At 35.7% G+C, this 17,245-nt stretch overlaps 1 protein-coding gene across 1 annotated transcript in view; it reads right to left on the reverse strand.

Moving 5' to 3' along the window:
- The window catches only part of POLN (DNA polymerase nu), a 106,183-nt gene that overhangs the window by 46,967 nt on the left and 41,971 nt on the right, over positions 1–17,245 (reverse strand). The window contains exons 15-17 of the mRNA XM_055706019.1: positions 14,277–14,334; positions 12,648–12,725; positions 12,103–12,217 (exon numbers count right to left, since the gene is read on the reverse strand). Of these exons, the coding sequence (XP_055561994.1) occupies positions 12,103–12,217; positions 12,648–12,725; positions 14,277–14,334 (251 nt within the window). The remainder of the gene's footprint in view (positions 1–12,102; positions 12,218–12,647; positions 12,726–14,276; positions 14,335–17,245) is intronic.

A 17,245-nucleotide genomic window follows, 5' to 3' on the forward strand; every position in this document is an offset into this window, starting at 1 on the left:
AATTGTGAATCTACTCCTACATGCTGCACAGCTTGAGAAATAAACCCTTTCAGATAGTCTAAAGAATAATAGGCACTATTGCTTTTCTGCAAGCTATTATATTTGCAAATAAGAATTATTAAAGTATAGAAATTTTGTATAAAGTAGGGAATAAGGAATTAGAAACAGAGAAAAGATGTAATAATTGATCATGGAACAACTAGGAAACAGTGCAGTCCGGCTGTGGAAAAACACACAAAATTTTAGGACATGTCAGGTGAGCTGTTTCCAATGACAGGATGAAATCAGTACTGCTGTACCATATACTGGTAAGATTTATCTGGGGTAGTTAGCATAATTTGGTTACTATGTTCAAGAAACATTAATTTGGTGGTGGTAGGCTACCAGAATACTGAATAGAGAAAAAAAAAAATCAACCATGTGAAAGGAGACACTGACTATGTCAATATTAAGAAATTAAACCTGCCCATAAATATTCTGCAGCACTGGGGCTAACTGGAAAACACTACCACATATGCATACTTCAAATCTCTCTTACTATCCAAACATGATGCTCCATCCAGCAGAGTGGTGGAAATGATCCCTGGCCCATGATAATTCAGGAACTGTGCCCAGGAACTGTTTGTTCCAGAGCCATGACTATGATAGGGACAAATTTACCAAGCCAGTTTTTGAGTGCCAGCAACTACAAACATCCTTGACACTACGTTTATTAGAATGAAGGTAGCCTCTCAAGTCATCTTTCTTTGTTTCATCCATCATTCTGCTAGCCCAGTTTCATGGCTGTTCCAAAATTACGTTACGTTTCTGACCCATGATACAAGTATTCCTGAGACTGTGCTCTGGTGAAGAGATTTCAGAGGTAGCTGAAAAAGCTAGTTTTGGTAAATACAGCAGTCTAGTGAAAAAAGCCCCTCAGTGCCACAGAGGCTTCTTTTCCTTGCCAAGAAGAAATACAGATTAATGAATGTGGAATTCCATGTAGTCATAACCAGCTTCTCCTAATACTAGTTCATTAATACATGTTGATGACAAATGTCCTAAGAAAGTTTGTTTTGTTTCCTTAAAGAATGAGAGCTGAGAACACTGTGGATTGCCTTCCTGAAGCGTTTATACAAAGCAAACACTGGGGGGCGAGGAGAGCTAATAAAGCTAATGGGCAACATTGGCAAGAATAATAAATACAGTATATAAACTGTAGAAATAAATATAAGGTAGAAAGTAAAAGGAGTTTTCAAGCCAAAAGAGGAATGGGGAATTCAACAGCTCTTCAACAGCAGTATGTAGGTTAAAAGTAGTTCTAAGCTGAGACACTACCAGTTTATGAACAGGAATTTATGACATTGTCACCTTAAACAATGTTATGACCAAAAAGGTCCTTTTAGTCTTATACTCCTGTGAAAGACCAGGCATACTCTTGCCAAACATAAAGCACTAACCAGCAGTGTGAGAGATTCTGCCTTTCTTTTTCTTAGAGCTCTTCTGAATGCTTCTCTGTTTCTTAATAACTGCTGTCACCTTGTCAGCATCTTTTCCTACCACAGGAGACCACATTTATTCTCACAGGAATTCAAGCTTATACTATAGCACCTCATCGGTTTAAAAAAATTCTCAAGATTCCTAAGAAATCTGCAGTGATACAGCAGCAGGAGCTGCAAGTGGTACAGCCTTATTCACAACTATTTTACCAAATAAGCTATTATTAAACACCAGATTGCTAATGAGTAGTATCTGCCCAATTAGACTTTTTGCCACAGAATAACTGTCCTAATGTGACTTGATTTGGAAGAGTGTGCCTTCCCATTCAAACTGAAATTGTCTCTCTCTCTGAACTGCACATATGAAACAAATTCTTGATTCCTCACTTTTTATCAGCAATAGTCTGAATAAAAAAAAAAGATACAAGATACAAAATGAGAGATATTTTAGATATTGATCAGAACAGAAACAATACATAAACAATGAGACAACGGATAAGTACTAAAATTTGTTCAGTTGAAAATACTGCAGAGATTATTTCTTCAGAATCTATTTTACAAAAGAAAAATAAGCAGAAGCGTTGTAACTAAAAATGGTAACAGTACCACAAAACCAGGTAATCCAATGATAATGAAAGAAAAGTTATGTTAACCCTTAGTGAGACATCTGGCAGGTAGCACTGATTTTAGGATCTCTAGATTTACAGCAAAGCAATACTGGTTGAGTCACATAGCCAGGCTTCAGAGCTGAAAGATCACAACAGTCACATACCCCTGAACAGAGACTCCAGTAGGGATACTCAGTTACACTTATTTAAGGGGACTGCCAGATAATAAACATGAAAACTTTTCTCCACTCTCTTCAAAGGCAGGATTCTGGAAGTAACCCTAAGTACTCCATGGTGAAGAGTAGGCATGTTTGTAATTTGTCTTAATCCTGCAAAACAGTTTCATGATCTTATATGTGCTCAATGGCATGGAATGTCTCTTCTTCATTGCAACTCCAAAACCCAAAGATTTCATTATTTTGCAATGTATGAAGTGAAATGAGTCAATCCAAATTAATTTTAGACTTGACACTAAGCTCATAAAAGGGAGAAATTAATCCAACAGACTACATGTTCTAATATCTGATTAGAAGTGCATGAACAGCCTGGACTAGCTAAAAAAGTCTTTAGACAAAGCTGAAGATCTAAGAGTCCTAAGCTGGTGTATCTCGTTATTTAGACAATGAACAAAACAGAGAGAGCTCTAACCAGGGGAAAGGGAGCTGTGTAACCCTGTGGCTGCACCTTGTAAACACGGGTTTGCTAATGGGGCCAAAGCTCTTCCTGTGTCCTTGGTAGAAGTCCACCTGGATAAGCATCATTATTTCATTATTCCTTAATCACCTAGTAAACAGCCAGGTAACATCTCTTGATTAATAATGACTCTTTCAAGAGCTTGTTGATATTATTTTCATAAAATTAATACAGAAGCACAATATTCATAAGTGTTTAAGAAAAGTTTAGCTACAGATGTGGGTTTTATTTCTCAAAAATCTCTCTCATTCGTGACTTACTGGCCTTTGCTCTTGCTATTTAAGGGAGCAGGCAGCTTAACTGAATTCCGTGTCTGATATACCATACATTTACATGAATTAAAAAAAGTGTTCTGCTGAGGATGAATCTTTAATCTATTTCATACAAAGAATGTATCAGAAGCAAGGTTGTATAAAACAGGTATGGGCAAGTGTATATGTATTTAGTCAGCCTATCACCAAGCATTTGTGCATACTTGACCTTGTCTTTTTCAAACAGACCCAGTACACTATCTTTTTGTATAATTCAGCCCATGAGGACTTATTTTGGTTTACTTCAGGAATATCCAAAATACCTTTGATTATTTCCTGTGTTCTTCAGAACTCAGTGAGATATTAAGAGAGAGCGCTATTGGCAGGAAGTATCCTGAATTGCCAAGTGGCTGGAAAGAAAAAAAAAAAAAAAAAAAAAAAAAAAAGAGCCCCTATTTTGTCATAGTTCCTGCTGGACCAACTACCAGCGTGCAACAGTTTGGCTCACCTTGCCATTATTAGATACAATCAGTTCCTTGAGTCCCCTGCTCGGCAGGCAGTAAAGAAATAAAATTTCTTCACTTACTGGAGGAAGACAGTCTGCAAAGAACAAAACAAACCTTTCTGCACTGTGGTCTTTTTATTCAAATCTGGTTGAACTTTTTTTTTTTCCCAAGAAGAAAAAAACCAAACCAAACCAATAAGCTTTTGTCCATCCAATACGGTAATCCCAAGTAGTTTTGTGCTTTGTTTCTCTCTAGGCTCTTTCTTGAGCAATTTCCAAAATTAGCATGTCTGTCTCTTACCAAACTGGTTCACAGCAGTATTACCATGATCCCACATACACACATCAGCTGAGGAAAGATGGACTTTACTGGTCAGTACATTTTATAAACAGCTTGTAGTTCCCAAGATTATTGGAAATCAAGTGTTCAAGTTCCTCTGATTCTGGCAAGGATAGTGTAAGCTGAAGACCCTTCCATGTCTTCAAGCGTCAGCCAACCAAGCACACACTATAAAAATTGAATGTTTTTCAATATTATTTATGGTAAAGAATTTACAAAACCTTTGGAATTCTGTGATAGCTACACACTTCCTTGTTTTAGACATCAACTGCCACTGCTACAAAGAAATAACAAGATAAGTCCTCTTATTCTGCAGCCTTTTTTTTTAAGTCTCTGAAAGCCACACAGACTCGGGTGTACAATTATTACGTCCAGTACTTACAAGAAGATAAATTCAATACCTGGAAGAAGGACATATATTCATGCTGTTCACCATCACACAAAAGAAGGCACTAACAGCATGAACATGAGGAAACAGATGATAGATGAGAGAGAAGGGAATATTTTGTGGTATGGATTTTACAAAACTCAGATCTCAAAGTGAAACAGGAGCAACTAGACTACTATCAAATTCTCCAGCCTTCTTTCAAGCATAGCCTTGGGTGTAAGCGTCATACACAACTGTCACAAATCATCCCTTCATTGTTATAATCGGAGTAAATATCACCCTTAAAGAGTATCCACTAATTACCTTGTTACTTTAATTCACCATCAGCAGTTAATGTGTACAGGTTAAATTATAGTTTAGAGGTAGAAATTAGTAGTTTAAAGATAATGCCTGTTTTCATACTGGAATGGCAGCAGTTATCAGATTATTCAGATAATTATCATTTAATACACTTCTGCATATTGAACGGCATTAGAGATATTCCTCCACTACACAGTACTACCTAAGTATTTTTTTATTAAGGATTATTAAAATTTCTCTACACTCTTATTCTTTAGCTGCAGAATATAAGGAAAATTGATTGCATATCAGCAAACATTTTTGTGTTCTGATTCATATACTATGATTTCCAAACTGAAAAGTTACATAGTACAAGAGCTAAAATACTAAGTCACAACTGTCCAAGTCTTATCTATAAAGGGATTTTCCTGAGGCACAGACCAGCGTGGTTTTCATTACACTGGACCTACACTGGCTCAACAGACAACCCATGACACAGAATACATGACAGAAAACACCTATGTAATTTATCACTGCATGGAAGTTTGTGCACAGGGACAGTTAGCTTTCTGCTCTCACAGAAATGAAAATACACAGTTTATAGTAGTAATAGATTATGCTCTCAATCATATCACACTGTAAACAATTTACTAAAGACCCTTCTGAATTTCTCCCCTTCTCAAATAGTAAATATCATCTACAGAAAAGGTATATTTACCTTGAAAAGACACCATTTAATAATGTTTCTAGATTAAGCTTGCACTGATTTAATCTCAGAGAGACAATGTGTTCAAGAGAATGTTCTGTGTTTCGTATGCTAATATTGTTCCTAGAGACTACAAATCACCTGGGTATTCCCATACCTAAATTTCTAGATATAAAGCACTGGATTTTCACTTCAATCCATTTCTGACTAGTCTGCTTATAGGGTCTCTTCCTCTGAACCTCTTGCTTTATAAGGATCTATAGTCTACAGGTTTGAATATCTTATTTCATAGTTATAATTTAGAAAGAGCTAAATGTTTTTTATAAATCTACTACGACATTTATGACAAACATCTAAATAGAAACCAAGAAGATTAGATGCTGCAAACGTATCTGTAATACTTTGTTGGTGCTTGCCAATGTATGCCTTACGAATCACTCACTAGATAAAAGCATAACCCAGTAATAATTTTCTACAGACTGAAACAAAAAGCAGGCACCTGAAGCTCAATCTACCCACTTAAATTAAGTGACTTTGCCACTGTGATTATGCTCACCTCAGAGGAGTAACCCTACATTTATTTTCGACCAGCTCTCCATTACACAGTCTCTGAGGAAGACAATCTCTCACAAATCTATAATGCCAATTCCATAAAGAACTGTAAGGCCTAGACAAAATTCATTAAATGAATGCGGATGCCTATATCCAAAACTCCAAACCAAGCCCTTTCACTTCACTAAGTGGCCCCTTTATCCTGGATGTTCCTGAATTCTCTAGGTACCTCAGGGAACTCTTCCCTCCTGACAGTTCAACAGGCTCTCAAAACTGTACGTTGTGCACATGCTCATCCCAGACCGACTGTGAGCCCACCTGACCTCCTCTGTGATTCCTGGAGGACCCAACCTAAGAAGTGTAATCTCATTACATCATTATTCACATTAATAGCTTCTGGCTATCAGGTTTGTTTTTGTTGGCTTTTTCTTAGTACAAGGTGGAGGAGGTACCACCCTGGAACAGTTGCCTGGCTGCTGAGGAACTGCAACTCAGTTCTCTCTTCACCTGATGGGATTTGCCTCCACAACTCTGCCTCTCAGTGACATGCAATTAAAGCATGCTCTAATTACAAGGCCAGAAATTAGGTTTGGCATCCTCCACGATCACACAGAAACAGGACTACTGTGCGAAAAAAACCCAAAATGCCACCCCCCCCCCCCCCAACCAAACAAAAAAACCCCCACAAAATGCCAAGCCACCTCAAAAAACCAACAAAGGCATAATTCATGTGTTCATAAGGTAAGTAAACATGAAAATACTCACTATTTATTTAGGGTACTCTATTTAGTGAGAGTGATAAATCTTTGACTTTTGTTCCTTTAACTACTACTACCAAACAGAATTAAACAATCACTAAGTAAAAAAACAAGTAATCCCACAAATGGGACTGAAATAAAGAAATCCCTTTTTGAACTGAACGCTCTGAGCAATTTGCAATAAAATCATAGTGTCATAAAAATATGGTTGTGAGAGCCTGAGAAGTCACCTTAGCTATCCTTGAAAATACTTGTCTAATTGTCTCATTCCTTCCAGTGATGGAAATCTCACAGCCTGCACAGGTAACCCATCTCCATTTTTATCTGCTTTTAGTATTCAAAAGATTTAACTGAAACACCTCTTACAACAATGTAAGCCCATTCATTATGCTTAGTTCACTCTCTGCAATAATCTTTTACATATTTGAAGACACTTAAAATGTTTTTCCTAAACCATGTTTTCTCTCAATGAAACAAATCAAATTATTTCAAGTTTACAGCATTTGTTGAACAGAATCTCAGTGGCAACATACAAAGTCTAATCTTGCTTTATATTTTCCTGGCAGATGTACAGTTGGATACTCTTTAAGATTTAAAAAGTTGAACTGAGGTGTCCAAGCACCTAGCTCTTTTATAAAAGCCAGCCACTTGGAAAAAGTGAATCTTGCTCACTTTTTTCAAAGAACACTACCTATCTAGCAGTCATCTTCAGATATGAACTTTGGACAGTCCTTGTCATTCTGTTCTAGCTTTATGAGGGGAGTTCAGAATGCAAACTTTTGTGATTAGAATTTCTCATTAACTTCTTCTAGATGGCTCTGCGGTTAGCATATAGCCTCTTTCACCCTTTGAGATGCATACTTTGGGACTATACATGGAGCCTGGCAACCCAATGTTGAGTTTTGTGTTCTATTTCAGGTTCAGGAACCTAAAATGTAAGAAGTAAATATAATTTGCAGGTATCAGAGATGTCTGTATTAAACATTGGAACACAGTGACATCATCTTCAAGATAAAAATTACTAAACTAGTTCCAAAGCCATAAATAATATAGTTGCATTTGTACAGCTAGGCTGCCCTCGGGATCCTTGAGGGAGGGTATCGCTGTGGTCCGCTGCATGCAGCTGAACTCATCACTACCATGGATCTCCAGTTCTCTAGAGCAAATTCTAAAGAAGCAGGGGAAAGGACTTACCCAAATATTTTAAGTATAGCTTAGTGCTTGAGTCATAGGAACTCTGAAGCAGTAGTATCCCAATTCAAAAAAGCACTCAGGCAGGAAAGCAGGCATCAGTCACGTAAGATGAAATCATGTATTTATGGTGTGCTTAAGTCCTTAGCTAAATCAAGATACTTTTCCTGGATTTTAACCCAATATGGTCAATATCAGTATATACTATGGCAGAGGAATAACAGCCTACTGAGAAGGGTGAAAAATTAACAGTTCAAAAGAGATTGTAGTCACTGCACCTCTAATTAAGAAGGAAGTTGCAGACTACCTAGAAGACCATAAAATTATTTTTTCAGCCTCTGTCTTTAAAAGCAATGTTAAGATATGCCCATCAACAGCCTTTTAAATACAATTACTTTTCATTTATTGTGTAAAAGATAAATTAAAGAAGTGAGAGCAATGTCATTCTGAGATTTGTTGTCACTTGAATGCTTCTCATCATCTTCAGCATTGGGATGATGACTTGGCTTTCAAAGGACTGTAACTGTCATGGACATCAAGACAATATAACACAAGGTGATCTTGCAGGTAGCTGGAATCCATTACATCATAAATTTTCAAAAGTTTAGACAAGCCTTGGAAGTTTACTATGTGCTCAGTAGCAAGCAGGTCATTAATGTAACGCACTCTTGATGTTCTTGTAATAACACGTGTCGACCTGTCATTTAAGGCTTACTATTCATAGGTCATAACACAGTACTTGCTGTAAGATAATGCTTATTTAACAGCTTATGATCATTACTACAAACAGGATAGAATAAGAGTAGAAATAGTACTAAGCATATCCAAGTGAAAATTAAAATTTATTTACGGCATCTTAATTTTAGCTGGGGTAACTGTGTTCCAAGACTAGAAAATATATTGGGTGCACAAGGCAGAGATGAGCTTGGACTTTTCACTGACAAGAACAGCCAATAGAAGCTATTGCAAATCTATTGCAAAGTGGCCAACAGTCACCACTTTTATTCCATGAACTTCATTCTTGTATGAAAAAAGCACTTTAAAGATAAAACACAAGACCAAGCATGACATTACCCAGAAACTCACATTAAGTGACTAGTTAACACCGGCTTCCGAGAGGTTTAATTGAATAGCAATTTCAAGACAGTTCTGTCAAAGAGAACACACAATACTAAAAAAGCTATCTACAGCAAGCAGTAACTACAGTCTCTACAGCAAGCAGTTCAGCATAGCACAGGGAAGCCCAGACTGGTGGAGGCTGTGTCACTTCTGAAATGAGCCATCTCTGTGAACTAGCCATAGAAGTACAATATTACAGCTCAGTCTTGCCTCTTAGCTAGGTTTATTGTGTTGGGTATGGTGTTGCATGAGTCTGAATTTTAGAATGAAATTTAGTACCTCCATTCAGCCTTTTGCTGTAATATGTATAGACATAGTTTGGGTTGACATGTACTTATGTATCACTACACTACACTGTTGACCAGTGTAAAGATTCCATAAGAATGATGTTTAATAGAAATATGGATCCAATAGTTTTCCAAGAGAGATGCATCTCCAAGGTTCCAGAGATAGACTGAATCACAGTACAGCGTGCCTAACCACATTATGAAAGGAAAGCTTTTATACATAAGGTATTTTAATTCAATCAGAAGCTCATACAGCTAATCTCTTCGCAGAAACTGCCCACCATGTGTATGTTGACAAATGCTATTAAAATCCTGTAAAGGTTGTTTCAAAAGGCTGGATTTCAGACAAAGTTTTAGCCTGAAGGACAGCTAAGAAATGAAGGTATGTTTTAGTGGAGAAGCCGTGAAGCTTAGAAAATAAGAAAGTGAACAAACTGGTATAAAACTTGGGTGGACTCTGGGGTGTGGCTCAGATTTTTGTCCAATAATATTCTTTATTTATGATTTAATATCCATTAGTCTAAGGATTTCTACATGCAGAAAACCTGCTAAAAGAACAACTGACATGCATTCAGAAGTTGGAATGCTATCAGACACTGACATTAATTTACTTTTTTTCTTCTGGAGGGAACTTCAGAACGTAATTAATTCTTTATTGATCTCTTAGAGACAAAGACTTTTTTGTCATGGTTTTCCAATTGTACAAAATGTGCTAGAAAAGATTTACAAATACCAACAATGTGCAATACCTTAAACCAGAATAAAACATTTGGTAATCCTTGGTACATTTGCTGTATCACTTATACAAATTCTAGATTAAGACCCAGAGAAAATCAGGAGACCAAGAGGAGATAAAAGGTTTGTTGTTTATTTTGCTCCTCCTTCTCATAGCTTGTTTTAATACCAACAGGATGTAACCAACTACAATAAGGTCAAAGAACTAACTGTTTGCCCTAAAGATTTTATTTATCAATAGTGGACTATGAGAGATGAATAAGTATCTGGAATGGGAAAGTATCTGTGAAGGTTGTGATTTTATGTCTTCTCTTTGGCGCTAAATAAATTAAGGACAAAATTCCAAAGCCAAGGTGAATTCACTAGGAACTGATCAGGTACACAGATGTCTACATACAAGCTGGCCACCCCAGACCTATTTTGTATCTAATGGTGAGAAGCCAACACTTCTAATATGCAATTGACCTTATTACACAGGGGACATCAACAACAGGCAAAATGAATCTCTTTAGATATATTACAGATGTCCAAGAATAGATGAGATTTAACATACTCTTTGTATTTCTGTAATTAATAAGTCATATAATAGAATCAATAGAAAGTTACTTCCAAGCATTAGCTTTCCCAAAGCTTAAGAGTCAGCAGAATCATTATGTAATGATTTTGTAGACACACATGACACTTCTGACTGACAAAAACATTTGCCTGTAATATTTAATTAAATTTAAAGTTACTGTGTAGCAACTGTAAGAGGTTGACAGCTGCCAAGAGCTGTGAGGTTGCTGAATAGAATGGTATTTCTGGAGCCTTGCCCAGAGTTGAGACAAAATTTGACTCATCTTCATGCATACATTTGCAATATACCTCCAAACTAAATTAAGGATTTCACTCCATCACAAGGTCCTAGTGATATCATGTTAGAGCTAAGAATTGACTATAATATCAATAGAATCTTCTAAGAGACTCTAAAGTGAAAGATGATCTTTCCATACCTATGTTTGTGACCTTGTGTTGTGTTCTCCCAGAATGCACATGCCACAAACACCAATTCAGTTATTGGTAACAGGAAAATTACAATTTGACCTCCATTGTTTCTTTATACTACTTCAGAGTATATTAACAAATACTGCAGTGAGTAGGAAATACTGCAGCTGCAAAAGCTATGCCTGCAAAAATTTAGAAACTGTAGGATAGTAATTGAGCTAGATCAGGACTGATGAATTCATCATATCTATTTTTGCTTTCATTTTCAGCTAACAATCTGTTGACAAAAAACAGATACAAAAGATTAAAAGAGAGAGAGGAACAAAGAAAATATGAAAATTGCTTTACATTACATGACATCATTCCATTCAATCTCCTTATGTGTTACAGCATTTTATTCAATCTTTTCTGTCCTAGCTGTTCAAACTGTAATCTTCTTGGCATATATCCTGTCACTTACTGAATGCTCGTGCACTTTTGAGTACAATGGGAGTCCCAGTCTCAATAAAGATTTTTAGGCATCACCACAGTACAAAGAGGAATAAAAAAATACCTTCAAACAGCTAAGTAACTAACATTCCACCTCTTTGATCTTTTGATCTGCATACCAAAGAGATCAGTAAATAATAATATGGGAATGGAGATAAGAAATATTGTTTTTAATTACTGAAGTACCACTTTTACCAAGTATCACATCATCCATCAGAAGATGGAAGCACTAAACTCTATGAGTTCAAAGGAATCCCATGAGCTCTGGACTCCCTGTTTCTTGTATATATGTAATTTGATTCCAGTACCTCTACTGGATAGCCAAGTGGGTTTCAAAAATGCCTTTAACTTTTACTGAGAAAAGTTGCTCTGCAATTTTTCAGGTGGATAACCTATTTAACTGCTGCTCTATATTTTTAAAAAGAATTGGTGAACAATAATACAGTGAGAAAGTTATCAGCATGCACTGTTCAGAATATATTATCGCTCCAGCTTTAGTCACAAAGCTCATACTGGTCAACTGGATTGCAACATTTTGACATATGGTAATTACCACTGCAGAGAAGAAAAGGCTCAGAATATCAGAAAGGAATTCTAACCTACAGTGTTAAAACAGCATTAACAATAGACAGCGTAGCAAAATACTGTCTTTTGTTATCACTACACAGTAATACAACAGTTTAATTTATTGTTATTATATTGTCTAATTACTATATAAAATTTAAAAAGCAACATTTACCACTGAGAAGCCAGTGTGGAAAAGATATCAGTGGTTTCAGGTTCTTGGAACAGTTTCAAAAGTTCTGGTTCAGATGATAAGTCAGCAAGGATCCTTAACTCAATATGGGAAAAATCTAGAAAACAGTGTTAAAATAAATCTATTGCTCTAAAATAAACACACACACCTGCATTTTAACTAAACTATCACAAATTAAAATGCAAGCCCAGACTGTTCAGTCATTTCCTCGTGCTCAAAAAAACCAGATGCCTGTAAAAAAGCTTATACTGAAGGAATTACATTCCAGCCACAGATCACAAGGTGTCTGATTCCTTCATTATCTTCAAGTGTCAACTTAATCTTATTAGCTCTTTGTTTCTACTGACAAGGCTTACATATCACCCATTTCCAAAGCACACTAAGGAGTATACATAATATAACAATATGAATTGATACTACAGGATTTGACAGCCTTGTAAAATACGTCATCCAAAGGAGAAGGGAAAAAGAGAGGACAGAACTGTGAACATTAATATGTATGAGAACCATAATACATACTATCTTACCTGCTGCTAGTAATGTATATCCCTTTTTCGAAACAAACCATGTTCTTGGGGAAATAGTTACTATTTCCTCTTCTTTCCCTAGAAAGGAGACAGACATTTACGTCCCAAACCCCAATCCAAAAAATATTGGGTTAAAAACCATAGGAGGTTGTAAATGACATACCTAACACACAACTAAAACCACACAAATCTTAATGTAAGCAACCTAGTAGAGCAACTACCAGAACCACAATTATTTTTCTTTATCAGTGATGTACAGCATTTTTATCTCTGCCATCCTTGCAGTACCATTTCTCCTCCTCTTTCAAACCCAAACTCTTCCCAAAGCACTAGCTAACAAATATCTTCAATAACTAACACTATTCACAGATCATTTAATAAAGAAGGCATTCAGATAAGAGAGGGTCTATAGAGACAAACTAAAAAAATATTTTTTCTTATCTTTGAACGTACCACAGCATTGTGGTAATAACCAAATTCTGACTTACAGGTGGTAGGGGAATACAATATTGAGGACATACAGTTGATACAGGCATCCAAATTCTAATGACAGAAATCCCCTGTAATATCACAAAGCAATAATGTACATTGACATGGTATTAGAAACTCAGTGCATCCTGGGAACGCCACTTGTCTAGGAATAGAAAGATATGGTTGCTTGAAATACAATAGAATTAATCTGATCAGCATAAAAGTGGGGAAAAAAACATGTGTCTTGATACAGGAATTAAAAACGTAGAAATATATTTTTGAGAAGCACATATTATAAGATCATGGATAAAACTGATTGGACTGCTCCCATGAAGACCTATGTGCCACAGTTGCAAATTGCAGCTCAGGTCTACTCAGCCACTGCTCATGCATTTTATTTAAAACTTTAAAAAAAACACTTATAAAATATCAGGTAGATAAAACTGCTGTTGAAGTTTTACATTGTCTTCCACAGACTCCTGTTTTATGATCTGTATTATTTCAAATGCAGGGAGTGAATAGCTGTGAAAAGGCAAGCCTGCCCTTATCTGAGAAGCAAGTGCAACAGATGAGCAGCATTTCCCAACTACAGCTGTAGGTGTTCAAGAAGGAGAGCTTATGTGGGCAAATGTCTCCCTTGTATTTGAGTCTACTGTTGTGGGTTTCACTTTTCATCACTTGGGTCACACTTTTCTACGGTTTACCTTGGTTCTCTCTAAATCATCCGCCTTAAAGCCACTTCTGTTACCAAAACAACACATCTGACCAAGTATTGGTGTTCAGTTGTGAGTTTGATTAAAATGACCCAGCTTTAACATCTATCTCAGGCAAATCCTTACAAGCAGAATGCACTCAAATTTGTCCCTAGGATATTTAATGGAGTTAAGATGTGTAATTTCATCTGGAAAAAGGAACAGTGAAATAGTAGAGGGAAAGAAAAAAAATCTGAGTTTTTGACTATTTAGATCAGTGCTGAAAGAGCAAATTTTTTTGCAGGAATGCCCAGCAAAAAGCAATTGGTTTAAATGAGAATGTAAAACTAATTATCAATAATCTATTCTATTCTTTAATGCTGGAGCTATTGGTCTGCTTTAAAATACAACTCAGTAAAATAATTAGATAAAATTGCCTTTTCCTGTTAGTAAAAACACACTTTACCTTTTATGTACTGTTTCCTTGTAATTCTAACTGGATGTTTAGAGATACCTTGAATGTTCTACAAATAAGAAAAAAAATGCTTAGTAATTTAAAGTTTATGAAAACACATTTATGAAGCAGCATAAGAAAATTAGTGATACTAATGCCAATAAGTTTTCCCCATATAATAAATAAGATTAACCACTTTGCCTTTCAAAAGAATCTTCATACTTCTGTATCTATAGGTACTTTTGAATATTTGCTCTTCCTTGAAAACTGGAAGCTTGTAAGAACAATTTCTCACTGGCAACCTTTCCAAATCCTAATCTCTAGATGCACAATAGAACATAATTAATAACCCAATAAAAATAATTTTATTCTTATTTTTTAGATATGGTGCATTACTTTCAAAAAAAGAACGCATGTGAACCCTGCCTTCAGCTAAGGCAACAAATTCTTCTTCAGCCTCTAGAAATTTTTCAAATATCTATTCCCACTTTCTTTAAACACATGCCAAAATAAAGAAGGAGCTCTTTCTTAACTACAGCACATCAGTCAAAATTAAAAGTGAGAACTAAGTTTATCAACAAACATGCAGGACTAGGAATAAAAGATTTTTCTTTAAAGATCTGAGTTCATACACCTCCAGTAAAGAATGAGAAATGACATGTGATAGCTTCCTTCTGTTATTTTACGTCTCTTCATCTAGAGAGATAACACATGACAAGACAATTCTTGTCATGTGTATCAAGCTCAATTTTCGTAATTCCACACAATTACTTTGCAAGTGGTTAAGGAATTAGATGAACATACTACTATTATATAATGCTGTGACTTCAGGAGATGGAAATAGTGCTATATAATTTCCAAATCAGAATGATCATTTTCTATGTAATTTTAAACTCAAAATTGTTATATTAAACTTAAGAGGGATGTAATCATACTGCAAAAGCTATTTAAATTTAAAGCAAAAGAACAAGACCTCCAAAACAGAACAGTATAGTTTCTAGTCTTAGTATTACACTTAAAGATCTACAATTAAATGTATTAAAGGTGAATGCCCACCACAGCACCACACACAAAGAGATAGGAAACTACCACATAAAATACATATTATTTTCACACCGTGGGTAAACTAGGAACACTTCTCTCAATGTATCAATGCAAAGTCTGACCCAGAAGAAGCACTTGCCATCTTTAATATTTTATTCTTCAGTTTCTAGAAACATTTAAAAATACAGTTGTGGCAATGCTTATTGTAATGCTATTAACCATATTTTGAAATAAGTGGTTATTTAACCTGTGCACAAAACTAAAATTTCTATTGATAATTATCAATTTCTAGCGATAACAAGTTGAGGAGGATCACTGCTTGTTCATATGAATAATAAGCGGTTTAAGTGGCCAGGAAGCTAGCAGATCCTCAGAAGTTCAGAGAACTAAGTCCTTTATTATGTACCTGGACATGAATGTGCCTAATCTTACACATTTAAAAACAAAATCACAGTATTTTAATTCTGACTTGAATAATTTTAATGGTAGAGATCATCCTATGGACTTCTTGGGCTCTATATTGGTATTGAGATGTACTTAGGATACCCTCCAGCACAGGTTAAAGAGTTGTTTGTAGATACTCTCACTGATTATTGTTCCTTAACTCATTTGCTTCAAAATCCTGAAACAAAGTGAAATAATTTTTTTTTTCAAAATCTATCCAGAATGGTAAAAATAAATCATTATATTGCTGTCTTGATTTCACTGACAGCATATGCAGAAAGTCTGCTTTTAATGCAATTTTAGAAGTGTTACTAATAATTCTGAAAAACACTAGTAAGTAATTACAAGTGCAAAATGTACTTTCACTTGTAAATTAGTTAACAACTCATAATTTGAATAAATCATCAGCAAAGTAACTCAAGAAACATGCAAGTGGTAATGCTCGTCTTTAAGCTATTGGAATAGCTTAATAGATTCCACTCATCTAAAATTAGATGTCTTCAGGCTAGCCGTTGGTGTAAACTAGCTTTCTAGAATCCCTCCATAGTCAGTAGACAAAGACAGATTTAACTACCTGCTGGAGATTCCTATCTGTATATGACACATACTTAGAATGAGTTGAATGGGTTGACCTAAGATTCCCCTGGAGATGTTCTCTAAGATTTAGATTATCAAATTTTATGAGATAAATTTACTTTATATATTTCAAAGGATGGAGAAATAAGGAGACAATCTCAGAAAAGTCTTCCAAATGGAAAGCTTTCATGTGCTTGAGTTACAAATTAGGTGACAATTTTATGTATCGAAAGTGGAAGACTGATGTAACTTTGGTCAATGATTATTACTACCTTGGACTACACGATACAGCCTGTGGTTTTGCTTTTCTGTATTTATTTCAAGTATTTTTCTGCAAAACCTTCACAGATCCAATCTGAGATGTGACTGTTATCCTTTACCACTAGAAAAGGGCATCCACATCTTATTAGAAGTTGTAAAGAAACAAATGCTCTCTCTGAACAATTATGCTCAAACAGACAAGAAGGAATATACTTGAAAGAACATGATGAAAAAGCTGGATGTGAAAGTTAACTATTAATACTTCTCTTCATTGTTTCTGAGTAAGGCAGGGGGAAAAAAAAAGTCAGGCTATTCTAGTAGATGATTAACAGGAAAACACTAGCATTGGTTAAAAAAACAACACCATAATCCAAAATTCATTTCCAGAGGCTCCAATGGACAAAAGGACAGATGAAGTCAACATCCCAGTTTCAATTATGTTTGAAAGGCTGTGATGACCAGGGCAGGTTCCTGAGTGCTGGAAGAAAGCAAGTGTCACTCCTTTCTTCCAGGAAGAGGATACAGAAAACTACAGGCCAATCAGCTTCTCCTCAATTCCTGGGAAGGTGATGGAGCAAATAATCCTGGAAAACATTTGCAAACACATTAAAGTCAAAAGATGATCTGGGGTAGTCAGCATGGATTTACAAAGGGGA

The sequence above is a fragment of the Falco cherrug genome, chromosome 1, assembly GCF_023634085.1.
Source record: "Falco cherrug isolate bFalChe1 chromosome 1, bFalChe1.pri, whole genome shotgun sequence".
NCBI classification, from domain to species: Eukaryota; Metazoa; Chordata; class Aves; order Falconiformes; family Falconidae; genus Falco; species Falco cherrug.